Source organism: Punica granatum, chromosome 7, assembly GCF_007655135.1.
Source record: "Punica granatum isolate Tunisia-2019 chromosome 7, ASM765513v2, whole genome shotgun sequence".
In the NCBI taxonomy this organism is placed as follows: Eukaryota; Viridiplantae; Streptophyta; class Magnoliopsida; order Myrtales; family Lythraceae; genus Punica; species Punica granatum.
Window position 1 is genome coordinate 7,220,886 of NC_045133.1, and position 22,936 is coordinate 7,243,821.

Below are 22,936 nucleotides of genomic sequence, written 5' to 3' on the forward strand. Positions count from 1 at the left end.
TGAGCAACTCCAGGATTGAATTGGAAGGATGGTTTATTCTGTGATCACATTATGATCATTTTATGATCGCATTAATACCTTATTATGCGTCCCCGTTTCCCCCTCGAATCCCGTTCACATCGAAACACCTCTTCGTCCACGGCTGCCATAATGGACAACCTTCTTTTTTTTGTTAATTATAATTATATTGCTGCCAGATTTAACATGTGGCTTATATGATTATAGCGGTTTAAATTTTTTCCTATATGAGAAAAGAGGATGTAAGATAGCGATGCACATCCTTACCTGTCAATTAAGTGCCAATTAAGTGATCGAGAATTCGACACTCATGGTAAAATTGATCCTTAAGTGCCAATTAAGTGATCGAGAATTCGACTCTCATAGTAAAATTGTCCGCGTATATTTTTCCAATTCTATCGTGACCGTCATAGATCTCCGTTAAATCTTTGCGTGGCAGGTTTGCTGGACCACCATTGCACACATGGAGAAACTATTGGCTGAATGCCGACCAGAATCGCAGCCCACACGATTGGCCCGACAACCACCAATTTCGTGCCGCGTGTCCCAAGAGAAAGTGATGGAGATTGGTGATGACGACACGTGCACAGTGGGTTCTCTACGTGGAAGGCGTGATGATGTGGCGGCATGCTATTGGTTTCCGCAAACGTTAGGTTTTAAGGATTCCCTGATTTTATGTGGATCCCCCTCTCAAAATAATACAAACGTCACCTCCGGTCCCTGCAACCTGTCCCCCCCTTTCTAGATAAGAGGGGCATCGAGCCCGCCATTCCTTCGCCCAGAAACCACACCTGAGCTCTTGTCTTGTTTAATCCAACATCTCCTCCTCCTCTTCCTCCTCCTCCTCCTCCCCCCCCTTCTTGTTGTTGTTACAATAATTCGCCCTCTCGGTCGAGCTCGTACTGGTCGGTCGATCCGGAGCTGCCCCGTTCGATGATGGAGAGGTTACCCGTAGGCTGTGTCTCTGCTATCTTGTCCGAAACATCCCCTGAGGATGTCTTCAGACTCTCCGCCGTCTCGACCACCTTTTACTCGGCTTCGGAGTGGGAATTCATCTGGGAGAAGTTCTTGCCCTCGGAGTACCGCGACGTCGTTTCGAGATCGGCGGAACCGTTGAAGCCCTCGACCAAGAAGGAGCTCTTTCTTCGACTGTGCGACCCTCTTCTCATGGATCAAGGGAGAAAGGTAGGATAGTTTTGCTCTTTGGTCGATATTTATTCGATACCGGGTCATCGGTGCCTAGAAGTTATCTGACTCGGCGATTTCCCTGTTTTTCTTTTGTGATGCAGAGCTTCAAGTTGGAGAAATCAACTGGTAGAGTGTCTTATGTACTATCTGCTAGAGAGCTCTCAATCACATGGAGCAGCGATCCGATCTACTGGGCGTGGAAGTCCATGCCCGAGTCGAGGTTCGTTTCTCGATATCCATCTCTTGGTCGGTTCTTCGAACTGATGGAATCAACTGATTTTTCTAAATAATTCAATTTTCGAACACTTCCTCTGCAGGTTTCAAGAAGTGGTGGAGCTAAAGACGGGCAACTGGATCGAGATCGAGGGCAAGATAAGGACTGGGGACTTATCGCCAAACACTCCATACGGTGCCTATCTCATCATGAAAGTCATGAGTCGGGCATACGGGCTCGACCTGATGCCGTCCGAGACTTCAATCGGGATAGGGAATCGGGTAGCCTGTGCCCACCTAGCGTGGTTGCAAAGCCCGAGCTGCCAGAAACAGGAGATGGAGTGCCAAATCTATGGCCATGGGGTGGAGATGCTGAGGAAGGAGGTGGAGGAAGGAGAAGTGAGGGTCCCAAGTGAGAGGGGAGATGGATGGATGGAGATTGAGTTAGGACAGTTCTTTACTGGTGGTCCAGAAGAAAGTACTAAGGAGGTTAAGATGAGCCTGAAGGAGGTTAAGGGCTATCAACTGAAAGGAGGTCTCGTCATCGAAGGAATCGAGATCCGCCCGATTTGAATATCGAACGCATCAGTGTTTCTTCGAGACAGTGTGATTAAGCAGTCGACGGCAGTGATCCTTTGAATAAACTTAGTAAAGTTTTGCTATGTCCATAGGTCTAATGTCTGAAAAGGGTACCAAATTCGAGAACGAGGGTACAGTACAGTGGTGCATGCCCTTACCTGTCAATCAAGATATTGCAGGTACAATTCCCGTAGTGGTATTACTCGTGGTCCTTCATTAGCTATTAGGTTTTTTATTTCGTTATATTAAACCGGCGGTCCTTCCTTGTGACCGAGAAAGGTACGTGATACTAGACTCTTGTCCTCGTTTTGTGACCGAGAAAGGTACGTAGTTCTTAACTCTTAGTATTAAAGGAGTCGAGATTAGATCCAGAGAAAGAGTGAAGGTTTTATAATCCCTTCGCCGGAGGAGTACTAGTTGAGCCCGTAGAACTGTCAAGTCGAAATTGCCCTCCACCTTTGAGTTCTTCCGTATCTTTCTGGTTAATCTGTATAGGTTTTACGAGCATCTTTTATAAGGATGTGTTCCTTTTCTTCGGGATGGTTTTGTTAATAAGATGATGTTTTTGGAGATTGTTGAATAGCATCTCCTTAGTTCCAATGAATGCAGTTGGTTTTGTTTTATGTTTTATATGAACTTAGAACTCCACGACAAATAGGAATTAAGCCGCACATGTGAGGATTGTTTTCGTTCAAATATGTCATTTCGTGAATTTGAAAGTTTCCTGGTTGGCGTCAATCAATAATTAAATTCGATACCCATTTTTGTCTAGAACGATAGAACAAAATTTCACATATGTAATTGGGTGAGAACCAGAGGCACAAATGTTTAACTGCCACGAAATCTTAGTCCACGGAATAATTTTTCGATTATTATTTTTGTGTGGATAAGGAAAGGGAAAAAAAAAAAGAAAAGAAAAGCGATCGACTTTCTTTTAGGCAATCAATTAAATCATCTATTGAAAAAGAAGGGGGGTTAGTAATGCATACTCATGACTCATGAGGTTTTAAATTCTAGGGAAAAAGGCAAAAATTTCCATTGTATTTTGGGATTGGGATAAATAGTACTCTGTTTTTTCATTTGAGATAAATCGCACCATATTTTTTATTTTTCATTTTTAGTCCTCAATTTTTAGTCTTTTAATCATTTTGGTTCTATTTTTTTTTTGTATCATTCCTACCCTAAACTTTCTATTTTGTTTCATTTTAATCCTAAACGAAAATCGAAAGGGGAGGACGGGTCAGGGTCTCCGATTGGCGGCCCCGAACCCCGAATCGACCGAGGACCTCCAACTTGTCCCCGGTCGATTCGGGGTTTGGGGCCGCCAATAGTCGACCCCGACTCCTCCATCGAGGCCGTCGGCGTCCTCTGTGGGCGCCGGCGACCTTGGTGGAGGGGTCGAGGTTGCCGATTGGCGGCCCCGACCCCTCCTCCCTTTTCGATTTTCGTTTAGGACTAAAATGAAACAAAATAGAAAGTTTAGGATAGGAATGATAAAAGAAAAAGATTTAGAATCAAAATGATTAGAAGATTAAAGATTGAGGATTGAAAATGAAAAATAATTTGACGCCGTAATCCCCTATGTCTGACGGAGCAAAGAACATGATGCGATTTGTCCCAAACGAAAGAATAATGTGTGATTTGTCCCAACTTCAAAATACAAGAGAATTTTTGTCTTTTTCCCTAAATTCTATTTTCACTGTGTGATTATGAAGTCCTTTAATTGTTTTATTATGTCGCATATTTTTATAATTTTTATTATATTATATTGAATCTATGCTCTGTTCATTATAATAATTGAAGAGGAAAATATTAAATTCTCTTGGACATTTCTTGTGAGCAGCAATTTGATATATTTTAATGGTGACGTGACCCAAAAAAAAGTTAATATTGGTGGTCTACGCGAATCATAAAATGGAGAGAGGCCCACAAACATCAATAAGGCCACCACAATATATATATTTTATTTCGTAATATTAGGGACGTGGCAAAAAAAGAAATAATATTGGTGGTGCATGTGAATCACATAAACTGGAGAGGCCCACAAGCATCAATAAAGTCCACTAGATTATTGGTTCAGTCTTTGTTGACAATTATAATATATGGAAGCCCTCGCTCCGTGTAGCAGTGGCTCACTCATTAATCATTATAGCTGGAGAAAGCTGCAATCAATAGGACTTTTCTAACCCCTTTCTTCGGAAGTAAGAACGTGAAATTCTTTTTCCTTTCGTAGGGGCTAAGAGTACATACATATACATAACTATTTCTTAGATTACTTGCATATGATTTGTTAAATTTATAAAATATTTTTTATCTAATAAGTTTGATTTTGACAAGTAATATTTTTGAATCCAATTCAACTGTACTGTTTGAAATAGCTCGGAACTATTTTGGTATAAGTATTGCACCTTCACTTTTAATTTGATTATAGTCGTCACAATAATAAGTTCCTTGATATTGCGGCCGGACAATTCATTAATTTAATTTAAGTTTCAATCTACACTGTTATAAGTTACAGGAATAATATAATATAATAATTCCGTGAAGCAGAAGGAGAACAATTTTTTTAATATATATAGGTTGACGGCTGTTTCGGTTACAGACAATGTATAAATTATATTATTCAAGAAATTTTAAAAAATATTTATTAGTATTTTATAAAAATGTGATTACTTGTTGACATCTTCATTTTGGCTCCAAAACATGATGGACGAATAACAAAGATTTTAACAAAATAAAATACCAAATCGAAATTACTGATGCAAAATAACGTTAGAAGAAGGAAGTTTCGTCATCTCAATGAATTGATCAAGAAGGTAAAGAGTGAATTTTTACAAGAGATTTTTACATCATATATTATGTGATTTGATCTTTTTTCTCAAATCTATCATATACTTTAAAAATTATCCAAAAATACTTATAGTTTATATCTTATTTTAGATTTCACGCCATCAATTTGTCCGTCAATAAACGTAAATGGGCTCCAAATATTTCCCATAATTTTAATTTTATCTCAAATCTATCCCATGATTTTAATTTTTTTGTCATATCTATCATGACAAAGGGTCACGATGGCAAAAATGGGCTCATTTACGTTCTACGTCAATAATATCGTTAAATGTTGATGGAAAAATAAACTCCCTAATAGATTTAAAATCAGACGTAAATCATAGATCTTTCTGGATAATTTTTAAATAATGAAATATATTTGAAAAATGATGATATCATGAAATATCTGTGGCGAAAATCCGTCTTACAAAAAGGGGAAAAAAAAAGAACAACATAGGAGTTGAGGAAACCGACCTGCTGATAGATTTATGTGTTGCATCATTAAGATGAGGAAGGTATGAGTGTTCGAATAAAAGAAAAAATAAAAAAACATATTGGCAACACGTACAGATTTTTAAGCAAAATAATATGGACAAAATAGACAAAACGACAAAATAATATATTATGGACAAGATTAGAAAAACATTTTGATATGGAATATATTTGAGGAAAGAAGATATAATAGAATAGATATTTCAATTTTAAATTATCTAATAAAACAAATTTGATATACAGACAAAATACTTTTTCTTATATTTTATTCACCGAAAATTGGGCGAAGTTTAATTTTTATTCATTGTAATTGAATAAGCTATATAATATGAAAAAATAAATTATTAAAATAATTAAAAATGAATAACGGTAGCCAGAAAAAGAAAATTCATTAAAAATTGAGTTTGATATATAATATGAAAAAAATATATTAACAAATAACATAAAACGAATAACAGCAGCGAGAGTATGAAATTCTAATCGTACTCATCCCGACATCTTTTAATCAGGACTTTATTAGATGTTTAGTTGTATAGATGGACGATAATAAGGGGAGCAACTTAATATAATTGAGGAACCTTAAGAGCAATTTAGCAAATTAATCTAGTTTGTGTTGGAACGTCTTTGTGTGTGTATATAATCACAAACTATTTGCGAATTCTCCCCCACAGCCACCTCGCAAAAGTGAAACGTAGAGAAACCCCGTCTTTGTGATATAGGTCATTTTGCATAACCATGCTGTCATTTTGATTATGTATGTTTTCTTTTCGATCTCTCTATGACCAAATCCCATCACAAAAACCCTTGATCAGGCCATCATCACCGGCGAGTCCAGCTCTACCATCATCGGAATGTTGGAACCCTCTTATTTCTCAGTGGTCCTCGCTTTCGATGGCTCTTCCTCTACTTTCCTCTTCACCTCCGGTTGAATGGTGATGGTGTTGTTGATGGAGGTCACATCTTTCCATCAGTCCCTATGGTGGAGATGTTGGCGGTCATCCACCCCTCCGTCGATCCCTGTGGAAGTATGCCGCGGCCACTAAGTGTCGCCTCTTAAATCAGTGGTCTGTTGTGCTATTGCAACCTCCTCTTCCCCCTTCCCTCGAGCCTTGTCGATAGATCTTGCTCGATCTCGACCGGATATGGACAGAAACAACCTAGGTTGGGTTAGAAACAAGCAGATCCGATCAGTCATGGTCAGATTATTCTTATTCAAATTATTCTTTTTGTTGTTGATTCTGTACACTTCTTAGCTCCTCTGGTGACGGTCGTTGGTTTAAACTGATTAAGGAAGCTATTGCTTTGCTGCTTTGGTATCGTTTTAGGATTGGGTTGTTTAAGGTTGGGTTTATTGAGCTTTGTCTAGGGATCGTGATCTGTGATGGAATCCTGCGCTCAAATTTACCTGCCCAAGTCCATTCTACATTGTTTCAATGTGGATTTCTTAGGGGCTCCCATACAGAATTAAATTTTCACCATGGATTAATGGATTGGAATGAGAATCTCCCTTTTGATTTTGATTGGGGTTCATGGTGAAGCGTTGATAGAAGGTAGTGATTGGGATTTTCGTGTTTTAGGGTAGTAAATTGCAATTATATTGGGTTTCTTTGATGTGATTTTCACATATATTCTCCTTTATAGTTTGTGTGGTGGATCAACTGATATATTTTACTCTTGTAATTTGCACTTTGACATTTTTCCCATTATCTGCTTTTATAGTGGAGAGGATTCTCAATACCCCTTCAGCCAAAAAAAGAAAATGATAAAGGACTCTTCATATTGGCATTTAGAGATAACATACAATCTTCATAATAAGAATACATATATATACTTTGATACAACGAAATATATATAGAGTATAATTTTTATATTGGCATAAATATATCGTTTGATAGATCATATATATATAGTTGAATATATAATATATCGACCGTTACAATCTTACATTATGTATTAACAGCTATATATGCGTTCCATATATTAAATGAATATATATGCATGTCGTTTGCATCAGAACCTTTACCATTATAATTCCGTTTGCAAAGACATGGAGATCGTTTCCAAAAGGCTTTATCACATTTTTCCTATATTTACTTTATTCTAATATATCGCTAGGTGAATTCATCATCTTCTTTTGTTTGATATATTTGTTTCTCATATTTTCATTCAATTAGAATGAGGTTGACAAGACTGTGAAATGTTGTTAATACAATGAGTAATAGAGTCATGAGTCTTGACATGATTTTTCTTAATAAATTAAGAGGTATGTTTAGCACATTTTGACTTAATTAATATATTATTTTATTTGTGCAAAATTTAATTATTTATAAAATTATTATTTAATGAAATTAGAGTTCACTTACGCATATAAGCATAAGAAGTCTTGATAAAATTGAATTCTACCAAAATTAGTTATTTATTTTTCAGTAAATAGATGCCCATAATTTATACGTGTAGTTTGCCTGCACATTGCACGGATAGTCACCTAGTTTTTACTAATAGATCGGATATTTGACTTCCAAAATCTTGGAGGGACCAGTCCTACCCTTTAATGGCCATTAGGTCAACTTATTTCGCGTTTATTTCACATTATAAGATAATCGTCATTTTCCGATTACAAAATGCTGCTATCGGTCCTTCAAAAGGACAGGAAATGTACACCACTTAGTCGATATGAAATTGTCAATTCCGGGCCCATATGATGTGAAGGGATATTACTGTGATTGAATTGAACTAATAAAGAGCTTCTCTATTTTGATCGATCTACACACATTTTGTTTCGCTTTATGAGAAAGTGTAATTGTTCTCATTTTCTATGTTGTGTTACATGGAATATATGTGCGAACAAAGATAGAGAATAGGATAATTATTTGTTCATCTTATAATTTCAACATTCAATTCATGCAATCCCTCTCATTCCTCTTCGTTCGACGAAATTAGATGAATACAAAGTATGCCATTTCTTTTCCTTTTGCTTATTTTGATTATAAAGAAAGTCTATCAATGTAAAAAAGATTACAGAAAAGAAAAAAAAATTACAAAGAGAATTCTCATTTCAATAGTATATATAAGCGCTTTTTTAATTCACGCACAACAAGAGAAACCTAATGCAAGGTTTGATTTCAAAGTAGGATTTTAAAATCAGATTTTGATTTTGAAAAAGAGTGGTATAAATGGTTATGTATGGGTCCACCCTTTGAATTTGTATGAGTTATTTTATTTTGTTATGAAAAAAAAAGTGGTATAAATGGGGCCCACCATTTGACTTTGTATGGGTTATTTTGTTTTGTTGTTGGTAGAATTAAGTTAAACTGAGATTTTAAAATTACACTTTGAAACCAAACAAGTCCTAAATTTCTTTGTTGATGAATTCTCTTCCTACAGATATGCTTTTAGAGCGGGACAATAAATAATGTCTAATGGCGAGATACTAATTTTATCCATTAGATATTTCAACATGAAATCTTGACCATTCATAATTTACATATTTGCCATTCAAATTAAAGTCCTTTAACTATTATATTCGCGGTTTTTGTCCACAATAGTTTGTACTTGTCCCTTCCTCGTTCGACAGGAGGCCAAATCAAAATCGTCACACGTGTCCTAACACGGCCAACATGTAATCGGGTAATGGGCACAACCCGACCCTAATTATTCAGATTAAAACTGAACTTGTAGACCGGTTTTTTGCAACTTCAGTTTGATATTATTTATTAAATCGGTTTGTTCGATTTTTCATTGGTTCATTATATAATTTTCTAACAAGTTTTTTCAGGTCTTTCATCTGTTCACCTATCGTTTTCAATTATGGTCACCATTTTTGATCATCATATAGCAGTTGATACAAATGTTTCTGCATTTTTTATCATCAAATTGCTACCACAAAGAACTAGTTTTCTCATCTCTTTGTATTTAGTTGAAAAATTTGTTCACTGGAATTGAAACTTCAACTCCATCATCAATTTCGCAATGCATTCGATATCAAAATAGCCCCCTGCCGAATGTCCTGCTATTACGACAGGAAATTGGTTTGGATGATGATGGCCAATTCCAATTGGCATGTTTTGCTTCATTTCGTCAAACCATGCCATTTCCCAAAGCTTTTCGTAGTGTTCTCAGAGAGTACACCAGTGGCTGGCCATGTTGATCTTTATAGCTTTTTTTTTTTTTTGCCTCCGATCAGTTTTTCTTTTGGCAACAATATTTTTATTTTATTTTATTCCTGAATATTAAGGGATACTTTGCAACCATTTTTTGGTGAGTTGATACTTTTCCAAGAATATTTCATTTGTTTAATGATTTAATTTTTTTTCTAAAACTATTTTGTACTACTCGCTTAGGCTAATATGCACATTACATTCGGGCGAATTATGAGTGACTTGTAGAATAATCGAATTTATCATTATCACAATATTATTCGCCTTGTTGGTTTAACCGATTGGCTCAAGCCAATATTGTATATCAATAAGACGATATGACCCTCAGCTTTTTTTATGTCCACTTTCCCACAACGTAACCTCCCGGTTATATTCTCTAAAATCAAGAGGTATTTTCACGAAATAAATTTCAAGATATGTTTGGTTCCTCTCATGATTTAATCCGCTAAAATCAAGGGATATTTTGAGGAAATAACTCGCATTGATATATATCTCTGAATTGCTTCGAAGAGATCTTTTTCGTTGGACTGATAAGAGGTGTTGTTCTTGTTCATATTGGTGTTCAACTCGTCACGTTATCTCAAAAAACTGTTCGGGTCTAAAATATAGGGTCGGTTTTCTAGTGGTATGTGCAGCAGTGATTAAAGGGTCGGGTAGTAATTGTGACACGTGTCGGCTTCTAAATGCGACGCATCATCAATCAAACATATTCGATTGTTTTGGAATGTGACATGATGATATTATTACGAGATTAAAAAACTGTAGGTCAAAATGTAAATTTTAATACTTCAAGGATGTAAAAATTATTTAGTGTCCCCTCCTTCCTATATTATTACATATATCGAAAATGACCGTCCAAGCATGCCACCAAATCTAGTTTAAATTTCGTACTGTAAAAGCCATTAACACAAATAATACATAAATGAATGGCCACGACTATTACAATTCGGCATTAATCCATTACTAAATACGTAATGACAGAAGTGATGAAGTAAATCCAACCCAATCTGATAGACATGAAATTTATTCGTCTTAGATAAACAATCATATCACCTCATAACATTTCTATCTGTACAATTGTAATCAAAGCATGCATTTCGTCTTCGACGATTTCAAGTTAAAGCACTCGCCAATACTTGAGCTTAGCTAGAATCTACAATTTAAGTTGCAAATGAATTCAAACTCATACTCAAATGTACGTAGATGCACAAGAACTACACAGCAGCAGCGGGAGCCTGGAGTAAAGAACAATTAGGCTAAGAGGTTACCTTGCAAATCAGAAAAAAAAACAGTGAAAAGGAGGGAGAAGAAACGGCCAAAAGTATAATCGAAGAGAATCCCAACCTGCACATGTCCCGCGTCCGCACCTCGAAGGAAGAAGACAACAGAAGATTGGAGAGAGAGGGTATGATTTGTGGAGGTGTGATGAGCCGAAAATTAAAGGTACGACTGGTCGAGCGGTATAACTTACAAAATTATTATTATAGATTCTTTAGTTAAAACTTTTATAAAAATGATTTCTCTTTATTCTTATACAGTATTTTATGCATGCAATATATTATCTTGATACATTACGCGATCTAAGTATTTAACTTAACCCACTATTAGAATATATCATTTCTCTCTTATTTGAGAAATCTCTCAATAAATATATTTTATTTTATTTATACAACAAAAAAGTAATAATGAGTAATATGCTAAATTTAATATACTATTGCACAACTTTATGTAAATATAATTATAAATATATTATTTAAGAATTTTTTTTAATAAGACTTTTCATTTATTGAAGTCTTTTTGGTTTCTCGTATCAAGGTGACAATGCAATATCGCACCAAGTGTCACGTCTCTATTGGCGGTGACTCGAAAAGTCTTGCAACTAAAGACATGCTTCCTCCTACATGGCACATTCCGAGACGTTGTTTCGGCTTTTATTATTTTATATGTATCATAGTATTCGGGATTCCAATGCGTCCTGATTAATTTAGTTTGAATTGAGTCGACTTACGAAAATGGTAAAGTTCTCCCATCATAGATTTTCACCCTTCACAAGACTCGAGTCCGAGACTTACTTAAAGGGACCAAGCACCGACCACTTGAACTAGCCTATAATGATAGTTAAGGTATAAATTTAACCACTTAAGTAAGTCTCAGATTTGCCAAATTAATGAAGGGTTACCTATAAAAAAAAATTAAAGAAATTTTATATATAAAAGAGGGTGTAACATGATAGTTCATGTCTTTATCTGGTAATCAAGAGGTTTCAGATTCAATATTCGTTGTGGAATTACCCGTATCTCATTATCAATTATTAAGACTTTTATTTCATTGTACTAGATCCACGTACCTTCTTTATAATCGAGGAAAAATGAAGGGTTAAATATAAGTAACGCGTTGTTTCAAGTGGTTCGACGCTTACTTTCCTTAATTAAAGTCTTGTATTTGAGTCTTGTGAATGATAAAAATTTATACTGAAAAAACTTTACTTTTATGAGATTAATTCAGATCTAACCGAATTAATCGGGACAAACTAATTTTCTGATAGAGTGCACACTAGAAAGAAAAGAAAATGGTCGAGTATAGAAAATGCCGGACGGAATCTCCTACTCAGTATAGATCACTCAAAGATACGGAACTTCGGAGGCATTCGCCAGGGGAAGGAAAAAAAAATTACAAAAGCAGTCCTACTGATCTCATCTGTACTATGAGGATTTTTTTTCCTTTTATTATTTAGTTGTTTAATGTTTGGTGGGTTTTTTTATTCGATTGCATTGCATGTGTGATGTTGGGATTCTTGTTCTGTTTAATGTTTTAGGAGTTATTACGTGAGATATTCTATAGTATTATCAGTTTTTCAAATTTATTATATGCTTTAAAAATTATCAAAAAAGACTTATGGTTTATATCTTATTTCAAATTTCTCACGCCGTCAATTTACCCGTTAGTGAAATATAAGTGAGCTCCAAATGTATATCATGATTTTAATTTTTTCTCAAATCTATTTCAGGGCAAAGAGCCACAGTGGCATGAATGGGCTCACTTACGTTTCATGTCAGTAACATCGTTAAATGTTGACGGAAAAATTAATGCCGTGATAGATTTGAAATCATATGTAAACCATGAGATAGATTTGAGAAACCGGTACTATCATGGAATATCTGACGTAATAATCCCTTTACTAATTGTTTTTTTCTTTTGCTTTTGTATTCTGATAACAACATAGAAAATGAATTTTTGTGTTACTAAATTGATTGATTCCGTCTGGAAATACTATGAACCGGGTCGAGTTATCATTGGGTGCAAGGGCGGAGCCAAAATTTTTTTCCACCGGGGGCAAAATAATGACTTGACATATATAATACATTCCAGCGGGGGCAAACAATAATCTTACTTACATATTATAGAGCAAATTTTTAAAAATTCATAATTTTTTGGGGCCAATTGTACAGATATTGAAAATCCAGGGGGGCAATTGCCCCCCTCCCATTAATGTGGCTCCGCCCCTGATTGGGTGCGACCAAATATTGTTGAAAATATTTGTAGTAAAAAATAGAAAGAGTACCTTACCAAAAAAAAATAAAGAGTAAAACTATGGATAGGGAATGTTTATGTTACAAAAATGTTACAAAATTCTACAATTGAAATCCAATGAATGAGATATAATCAACTATCATATTCGTTTTTCAAATCAACCACCGTAGAATCGCCCAATGTTTAGAGGCAAAAGAAATTAATTTACCGTTGATTGTTGCAGTATAAACACGTAATTTGTGAAAGAGTTATTTTAACTATTAAAGAGGCAAGTAAGATTCACATCAAAGGTAGGTAATGCATTTGCCTCAAAATCAGAATTTTAGTGGCAAAATTTCCAATTGTATCTTATTATTTGTATGTAATGGAGGGTTTTCTTGTAGTCACTACTAGAATTCACGGTTTTACTGAGGGAGGGGTCCCTCTAGAATCTGTTATTTATCTTTCTGTAAGTTAGGCTTACCGACGGATTACCGAGGGATTTGCATCCTTTAGTAAAATCAGTCGACATAAATGTACGTCCGAAATACCGAGTGATTCCTCCCTTGAGGGATTAACTGAGGGAACGTTCTCTTGGTAAGCCGAGGAATACTGGGGGAAATTCTCCTGGTAAAGTCCTCAGAAATTCACTGGGAAAATCACGGTTTCTAGCCATGAGTGACGTCTTCCTGGAACTTCTCATATGTAATTTGGACAACTTTGGTTAAATCCATTAGACTACTACTAGAGAAATGCACCCATGCTAGCCACGGAAAACAAATAATAAGAAAAAAGAGAAGATATTATAAAATTGAAAAATATTGACAACTACTTGTGTTACGCACATATTTTATAACTCTTAGGTCACGCACTTTAAAGCAAGTGAAGAGACAATAAGATTGTGAAGTTCTAAATAGTCGAGAGTATCCTAAAACAAGAAAAGAGACAACAGAATTGTGAAGGCCTAAAGCAAGACAAGAGACGATAAGAATTGTAAGGCTTGTTTATTTTGGAGAATTTTTTCATTTTTTCAGAAAATTTTGGAAAAAGTCAAAACTGCAGAAAATATGTTTCTATTGAAAAATTTTGTCTAAGAAAATTTTCTTCTCAACTATTCAAGTTTGTACATAAATTAGAAAAAAAAAATTTAGTTCTCCACTTTTCCATTAGTTAATTGTTTCCATTTCTATCTTCTCATTTGTGACTTTTTGTATTTGTTTTTCTATTTATAAATTGAATTTAAAACTTACAAGAATTATGAGTATCTCATTTATTTTATACTAAAATTATCAAAAGCTTTTTTTCTTGAGTCTCTTTTTTTTTTTCCAATTTATTTTTTACTCGTCCATCATAACGGGACTTGCTTGAAGACTTATGTATATTTTACTTGCTAAGAATATTTCTCAATTTTTCTCAGAGTAAAGAATTTTAGTAAACATGTATTTATACTCTCTTTTTTCGGTTACGATAGATACCCGTAGGTCTAATATAATGAAATAGAAACCTTAAAAGTTAAAAAGAGGCATTGGTAGTCCCTCTGATATTGAATCTGGAATATCTTGATTACTATGTAAGGGTGTGTGCACTGCACTGCACCCCTTTTGATACATGTCTATTTACTTTTTTATGGAGAAATAAATTTGGAAAAGTAATAGAAAAATAGAGATGGAAATAAAGAATCAATTTTCTAAAAGCAAGTAGGCTAGTAGATTTTTTAAATTACCAGTGAAAGTAATTTTTTGAAGAGGAATGAGTCTTAATATAGTGGCAGTATCGACTCGAAACCAAGAGGTTATGGGTTGGATCCTCACTAGCAAGGATTTATGCGCCCTTTTATTTCGATTTATTTCCTATCTTTGTACTAAACTCGTGGACCTTCTTTATGATCGAAAGAAAAGTAATTTTTTTGTAACTGTCGTTAAGGTATTTATTTATTTATAATAATAATAAGGGTTAATTGCGCCATATAGCCTAACGTTTGAAGGAATTCATAGTTCTACCCCAAATTTGATTTTTTGCCTGAGATATCCCAACGTTGACATGTTGGTTTCACATATATCCCGACACCAATTTTTCGTCCAAAATTGACGGAATTGCATACGTGGCACGTTAATTTCACATCTATCTCGACACTTGTTACAAAATTAACGTGCCACGTGTGCAATTCCGTCAATTTTGGACGGAAAATTAGCGTCGGGATAGATATGAAATCAACACGTCAACGTTGGGATATCTCAGGTAAAAAAATCAAGTTTGGGCTAGAACTAAAAATTCCTTCAAATGTTAGGCTATATGGCGCAATTATCCCTAATAATAATAATAATTATTTTTTTTTGCTTAAATTATGCAAATGCAAAATGTGGAGTTGATTTTTGAAATTGGCAACTTCTAAGAATAGTGGACGGTTTTTTTTCCCCTTTGCGAGGAGTTAGTTTTGTTCGGTGTGTACTTTGATATTCAAAAATTCAATGGGTCCCGAAAAATTTAGTTCGAGTCGGATCAGTCAGTAAGGGACTACTTGGGGTGAATGGTTTTTCTATTCCTTTTTTTTCATTTTTTATTTATTTTATTGTTCAAAATTATGGATGGTTTCTTACTTTTCCTTTTTCGGTTACAAAGAAAACTTATGAGTCTAATATAATGAAATATAAATTTTACAACTAATAAAGATATACGAGTAGCCTCATCACGAGTATCGAACCTGAAATTTCTTGATTATCGGATAAGGATATACGTCACTGCTCTAAATTATCTTTTATTAGTTTTTCACATAGGAGAGCCTCTTGCTTGTTATTTTATTTTTTTTGGAGAGCCTCTTGCTTGTTATTAGACTACTATATTTTTGTCCTTTTTTTTTTTTTTTTTTTTTTCAATTACAAAGTCTTATTCAATTATTCTCCAATGCCCACAGATAAAAGAGTGCACAGAATCGGGTGTCTTTATGTCAGCCGTCAAAGGTGTCCACATCAATTGGTAATTGAACTCACATCTGGGTGAACACTCCCTTCATGTGATATGTGACCGACCAACTCGATCAACTCTTACTTTTAGTGTTACACGACCTGATACTCGAAAGACCAACTCTTATTTAGAAGTAAACTATCACGATCAATGTTGATCCTTAAAAATATCCTCCGTCGGCCCAAAAGAAAAGCAGAGATGCCAAAACTTGAATTGTTCTCCCCATCCTTCCATGTGAAGGGATGTCACCATGTGTTTCCGATATGTCGTCATATGATTTAATTCTTGCCCCCACAGCACTGCATGTCGCCATGCTAACGCGATACACACACACACGCAATGTCGCTCTGGCACTATCCTCCTTCCTTATATTAGCAACCCATTGGCATGTTTACAAATTGTTCTTTTCAACAAATTATATGATAGCAAGGGGTGTAATATCAAACATATCCAATAGCATTCGGCGTAGAATTACAGAATTAATTAAGCGATGAGTCTCGAATTGTTGCCGGGAGACTGCTTTGCCCACATCCTAGCATTTGCATCTCCTAGAGATGCATGTCGGTGTTCCGTTGTGTCGCCTGGTATTCGATCATTGACTGACTCGGATGCTGTATGGGATAACTTTTTGCCATACGATTACCGAGAAATAATCGCCAGAATGGTGACCCCGGATGTGTTCCGCTCCAAGAAGGAAATCTTCATGAAGCTCTGCGAACCGCTTCTAATTGATGGAGGCACGAAGGTAATGCATTTCTGTCGACACCCTATGACATTGGTATTGCATATATTTGGTATGTCAATAAGAGGTTTCTGAGATAAATGCGTGATTTATTATTTTATTATTGAACTCTCTTCAAGCATGGATTAAAATGACTGTGAAGACATAAAAAAGAGTGTAGCGCAGTTGATCTCAATGCACGCCCGTCATATATCTAAACCGGAGATATATATGCATGTCTATATCACATTGTGTGATAGGGTATCCCTCAAGAGTCCGTCCCCTTTTTCTCGATAAACCAGCAGGCCTTGTATCTTTTGGTACCCGATCTTGACTCCAGCTTCCAATAGCTGCCAAACTCGAGCATGGCCTACACCGAAGATGCTAAACCTCTAGACGTAGTAGGTTCCAGCCCTTTTTTTTTCTCCACATTAATTAATTACCTGAATACTAATGTGATCGATGCTTGCACGCTGCTCATGCAGCAATGCATCTAAGGTTATGGTCGGCCCCATGCCATGACATCGTATGTTGGATGTAGAGGTCGGGTATATCTATATGACAGATCTCATCTATGTTTACAATGGCCAGCATCGTGCTAAACGAATACCTCATTAGGTTGAGTTGGCGCTAGCAGAAGGTGCTGCTCGACCTGCTTGTCTCTGGCCTCCCAGCCCACCTGAACCCTTGCAGATGCGGGGGTGGATGGCTGGCCTTCAAATACAATAATCACATGAAATGAGAGTAGTTTTGGAGGTCATGGGCATGGCAAGAAATAGGGAAGGGAAATAAAGGGATAAGAAATCCGTAAGAATAGAATCCGGAATTTTTTAGTTCTAAGTAGAAGACAAGTACTCGTGCATTACATTTCTCTAATGAAAATTAATTTACAAAGCTTCTTAATAAAGAGTGCTTGTACATCATGTTCTCTCTGTATCTACTTCAGGTTGATATATGCACGTAAGACAAGCTTCGAACGGGAAATTAACTCTACTATATGTAGAGGTAAAACCGATCCATCGGCTTGCAGTGGATATGTCGACGCACCAAATGGAGTTCTCTTCGCTCCTCCGGTGAATTCTCTTTGAACATCTACAATTCGATGCAACATGTGGCAGAACCTCTGAATGTGTGCATCGAAAGCATATGCCCATAAAATAATAATCGAAGATCCTTCTGTATTGACAGGCGGTGGACCAAATATGAATCTTGTACTCATGATTCATATTTGATCCATCACCTGTGGATACATTAGTGATTTTGCACAATTCCATTTGCTGGATGTCAATATTAATCTTCATGAAGAAAAAGGGAGGCCCCCCCGATAAGGATATTTCACGAAGCTGGAGCATGTGGTCCAGAATATGTCTTGTCAGGAAAACTAGTATGATGTAGATGTGTTTATTTACGAGTCATTTTCCTATTGGACCGCCCGATTTTCGACCCGTTACTATTATTCACGAGTCACTTCAGTTAACACTGCCATTTTTGGTTTTTCTGCTTTTCCGTGGCTCGGTGGCTTAATTTGACTGGGCCAAGTCGACTCGAAATATATTGCAAGCGTCTTCTTCATTGTTGGTTCTTTATTAGCGCAGACATTTTGGATAGACAAGTCTACGGGAAAGAAGTGTTACAGGTTGAATGCCAAGCACCTTTCAATCACATTGGCAGAGAATCCTCTCTTCTGGTCCTGGAAGCCCCACCCTCAATCGAGGTATGTACGTAAGGCGGACGTGCCATTTCTGTTAATTAAAAACTTTAATCAAAGGTCATCTCTTTGGAGACGTTCGATACACTTGGAAACTTGACTTTAGTAAATGTTGTAGAATGACTGTTGCTCGTCTTCCAACCAGATTTTCAGAAGTTGCAGAGCTTAGAACGATATGGTGGCTCGAGATAAAGGGAATGGTGAAAACCATAATGTTGTCACCCGACACCCTCTATGGTGTTTACCTGATTTTGCAGCTCGCTGATCGGGCTTATGGGTTAGACTGCCTAGCGTCTGAGATAATCCTTGAATTCGGCAGCTTCAAATTGCTTGGGACAGTTCATCTTTGCCGCTACAGGTGCAAGGAACAGGTGGGGGACTGCACAAGTCACCGGAATCGAAACCGAATGTTGGGATCGAGTCTTCCAGAAGGAATGCCCTGTGAGAGGGAAGATGGGTGGATGGAAGTCGAAATCGGGGCATTTTACAGAAACCACGGAGGTGATGAGGACCAAAACGTGAAGATCTGCCTCAGAGAGATCAAGGGCCAGCACCTGAAAGGTGGACTTATTGTTGAAGGATTGGAAATCAGACCAAAATTGTTCTGACAATGTTAGCGTCGACGTATTGTTCGATTAAACATCTTGTCTCTGTTGACAATTGAGAAAGCACTGCATGCACATTGCTTACATGTTGTGGCAACAGACGTGACAAAATGTTCCCTTCAGGACAGTTTGCGTGAATCGAACTTTTTCCGATCTCTAGCACTTTAGTGGCAGGTTATTCCCTGTCAGCATAGCTATAGCTGGAATGCTCAAAAGCTACTAGTGCACAGGTTGAGACCGTCCAACGATCCAAACCAACTTTTACTCGAAAAAGTATATAATAAAAAAAGGTGGTTGTCCCTCTCAGCCATTTCCTGAAAGACGAGGCCTAGCCAATTCTTTTTTTTTTGGGTTGATAAGGCCTAGCCCATCTTTGATTTGCTTGCTGCCGATAACGAGCTCCGATTGTCGATATGAGCCACTGACTATTGAAAGGTTACAGCTGAGATTGGAGCAGATAATGACATGATACATAGCGAATGAATGTGAATAAAAAGTTCCAAGAGATTGCTTTTCTTGTCAGGCCTCATATACTTCAAAAAATAATGAACATGTATATACTGCATCGCTCCAAATCTTGGAAATTGAAAGCCACTGGATGTAAAGAGTGATCATCGATGTAGTTGGAATCTGTATTGTGTTACAAATTCTTCTGTACGGACAAAAAAGGATCTTTGCTGAGGGATCTAACCCGAAATCTCAGGAGCTCGATCCAAGCATCTCTCCGACTCTGCACCCACTTTGAATCTTCAAAAGCCGAAACTCGAGCTACATCTAGCATACAAATTTCAAGGCTCATGTCTGACTAATAGTTTGCTCACATGGGATCGTTTAAAGACTTGCAAGAAGAGAACAACAAAAATCTGAACTGGTAAGACAAAATAGGTCACCGCTCCGAAGTCCCTGCTCACAATTTTAAGAACGGGGCAATGTCCCCCTCTTCCTGTCTTTCAGGAAATCATGTTTTTCTATTCACGTGCCTGATCATTTCAGCTAAATGCAAGTTCATCCATCATATATATAAAAACTTAAAAGACGATAATGAATCAGAGCTTGGAAGTTCATCAGTTAATCAGAAAATATGTAGCTTCTAAGCTGTTCTAACCTGAGGCAACGCCCTATCATCCAAACTTTGACATGACCGTTCCGTTTGCGAGCTACTTTTCGCTTCCAGAACCTCTGACTTAATCTCAGCCTCAACCTCCAATCTCTTGCTGGTCTATAATCTCTATTTCAGAGAGAAGGAAAAAAAAATGGACCTTAAGCTTAATTCTGTTCTGCAAGAGGAGGATATAGTGGACGAGAATAGAGAGAGAAAGAGGATATGGATGTTTAAGCAAACCGTACTCCATCAACTACATGTCATCGTCCATGTATCCAAAGTTATTTTACAGTATTTAGAACTGCCAAAAATCTATAGTGGATGTTCTCCTCTTATGGATCACTAAAAGCAAACCAAATTCAGTCCATATTCCTGTTTTGCTTCCCAAAGAGTGAAAGATAACTTTAAAAACATGAATATGATGCTAATCGGGTAGAGGGTCTAAGGCAGCCTTACCGAATAGCAGTTCTACCCTTGATGCATCTGCAGAGAAACCATTATCCACCATCTCGTGATATAATTCAGTCGCCTTCGAATTTTCGCTCTGCTTAAGAAGCCCTCGTGTCAAGATATTGGAAGTGCCAGCACTTGGAGAGAATCCTTTCTCTTTCATTTCTATAATCAACTCACAGGCTTCGCTTATTTGGCCAGCCCTACATAATCCATTCATCAGCGCCTTATATGTCACAACATTGGGTTGCAACCGCCATTCTTGTAGACTAGAAAACAATTGCTTGATAGATTCAACTCTCCCACCCTTACACATGCTATCAATGAGAGTACTGTAAATCACAATATCAGTCATCTTCTGTTCCTCCATTTGTCGAAGCAGTGCAATTGCTGCCTCGAGTTTGTGGCTCTTACAAAGACCATTGACCAGGATACCGTATTTTTGAAGGTTTGGACAATGACCAATTAACTGCATCTCGAGGAGAAGTTTTTACAGCAGCTTGAATGTTCCTATGTGACAGAACCACCAATAAGACAGTTGCGTGTCAAACACAACTGCCTTTTTTTTCTCATAGACAGATCCTTGATGCTGTCTAGATTGCAAATGAATGTCTTGACAACCGCTTGAAGATTAAGAAACCGGGTCTTATTTGTAAGCTGGACGTCAAGAAGGCTTTCGATAATGTAAATTGGAACTTTCTAATTTATTTAATGAGAAGGATGGGCTTCGGAGATAGATGGCTGAAATGGATCTATTGGTCCATCTCTACTGTTCGGTTGTCAATCCTTGTTAATGGCGAGCCTTTTGATTTCTTCGGCAGCTCTAGAGGCATTTGACAAGGAGATCCGCTCTCTCCTTATCTCTTCATTTTTGTGGTGGAGGCTTTTAGCAAGCTTCTTGATCGTGCACGTGACATCAGAATGATAAGTGGCTTTGAAACTTCCCCTTCGACCAGCTCAGAGCTCCGGATTTCTCATATGCTTTATGCTGAAGATACCATTCTCTTCTGTGGGGACAATAAGTGGGAGCTTTGTAACTTGAGGTGCGTTCTTCTTTGTTTTGAAGCAGTTTCTGGTCTGAAAATTAATCTGGAGAAGAGCGAAATTGTTCCTGTCAACTCTAATAATGCTGCTGCTCTAGCTCATATTTTGGGTTGCAAAATTGGTTCTTTTCCTTTGAACTATCCGGGCTTGCCTCTTGGAGCTGGAGCAAGAAACAAAGATGTTTGGAATGTTATTATTGATAGAATGGAGAGGAAACTTGCTACCTGGCAGAAGATGTATTTATCAAAAGGTGCTCGACTGTCTCTTATAAAAGCCTCTCTATCTTGTCTTCCCACGTCCTTTATGTCCAAGTTTGTCATTTCGAAATCGGTTGCTGACCGCATTGAAAAAAATTCAAAGAGACTTTCTTTGGGATTCAGGCGAGAACACCAGCAACTTTCATCCGGTCAAGTCGTCTGATGTTTGCCAACCACTTTCCTCAGGAGGTCTCGACATTAGGAGTTTGGTGAATTTCAACAAGGCTCTTTCAGGGAATTGGTTTTGGAGGTTTGCAAATGAAAGGTCTGCTCTTTGGAGGCAGGTTGTTCAATCTAAATTCGGAACATCTGAAAGTGATTGGCATACTAAAGTTCCTTCCTTTTTGAGTGGAGTCAGCCTATGGAAGCCGATGCTCAAATTTTTTCCCATCTTTGAGGTGCAAGTGAAATTTAATGTAGGTGAGGGTGATGGCAGCAAGATTAATTTCTGGAATGATTGTTGGTGTGGTGATCAATCTCTGCAAATTGAATTTCCTTCTTTGTGTCAAGTCTCTTTGAATAAGGAGGCCAAACTTGGTGATCTTTATTGCTACTCCAATGGAGTATGGAACCTATCTTTCAGCAGGAACTTCTATGTTTTTGAACTTCATTCAGTCTCTTTTTTCTTCTCCAAAATATATTCTAATTTCAAGAGAGTTCAGAGACCTGATTCTATGTACTGGAAGTTGACGAAAAGTGGTCTGTTTTCTGTTAAATCATATTATGACAGTTCTGTTGACTCGGGAAACTCCTCTTTTCCATGGAGACCAATTTGAGGGAGCAAAGTGCCGCCAAGGATCGCCTTTTTTGGTTGGTTGGTAGCCCGAAGAAGGATTCTGACTTCGGATAATTTGAGAAAAAGAGGACTTTACATTATGGATTAGTGCTGCATGTGTAAGCAACATGGGGAATCAGTTAATCATCTTTTAATCCACTGTAGAGTTGCCTCTTTCTTTTGGTATAATGTTTTGAAGACTGCTGGTGTTAGTATTTGCCTCCCGAATTCCTTCGAAGATATCGTTAAAAGTTGGAATTATATCTATCCAAGGCAAGGTGACAAGAAGTTAAGGAGTGTCATTCCTTTCTTCATCGCTTGGACAAT

At 37.0% G+C, this 22,936-nt stretch overlaps 3 protein-coding genes and 1 long non-coding RNA gene across 5 annotated transcripts; 3 read left to right on the top strand and 1 right to left on the bottom strand.

Annotated features, from left to right (window-relative positions):
• The first annotated feature begins 764 nt into the window (after positions 1–764).
• Positions 765–2,628, top strand: LOC116214184 (F-box protein PP2-B15-like). Its single transcript, XM_031549515.1, has 3 exons — positions 765–1,203; positions 1,308–1,426; positions 1,524–2,628. Exons 1-3 carry the CDS (start codon positions 952–954, stop codon positions 1,990–1,992), a joined length of 840 nt encoding a protein of 279 aa, XP_031405375.1. The 5' UTR covers positions 765–951; the 3' UTR covers positions 1,993–2,628.
• A 3,228-nt stretch (positions 2,629–5,856) lies between these two features.
• Positions 5,857–7,011, top strand: LOC116215480. The gene is made up of 2 exons (XR_004158469.1): positions 5,857–6,038; positions 6,132–7,011. It is a non-coding gene; the product is annotated as an uncharacterized LOC116215480 (long non-coding RNA).
• A 9,347-nt stretch (positions 7,012–16,358) lies between these two features.
• On the top strand, positions 16,359–19,136 carry LOC116214651 (F-box protein PP2-B15-like). The gene is made up of 3 exons (XM_031550055.1): positions 16,359–16,692; positions 18,264–18,382; positions 18,522–19,136. Exons 1-3 carry the CDS (start codon positions 16,438–16,440, stop codon positions 18,982–18,984), a joined length of 837 nt encoding a protein of 278 aa, XP_031405915.1. The 5' UTR covers positions 16,359–16,437; the 3' UTR covers positions 18,985–19,136.
• A 422-nt stretch (positions 19,137–19,558) lies between these two features.
• On the bottom strand, positions 19,559–21,159 carry LOC116214652 (putative pentatricopeptide repeat-containing protein At1g12700, mitochondrial). 2 transcript variants are annotated; one of them, XM_031550057.1, is made up of 2 exons: positions 20,540–21,159; positions 19,559–19,755 (listed from the first exon to the last, which is right to left on the bottom strand). In XM_031550057.1, exons 1-2 carry the CDS (start codon positions 21,006–21,008, stop codon positions 19,622–19,624), a joined length of 603 nt encoding a protein of 200 aa, XP_031405917.1. In that variant the 5' UTR covers positions 21,009–21,159; the 3' UTR covers positions 19,559–19,621. The 2 variants fall into 2 exon arrangements, with proteins under 2 accessions (XP_031405917.1, XP_031405918.1); XM_031550058.1 differs by having other exon boundaries at positions 19,613–20,209; positions 20,540–21,155.
• Between the last annotated feature and the right edge of the window lie 1,777 nt (positions 21,160–22,936).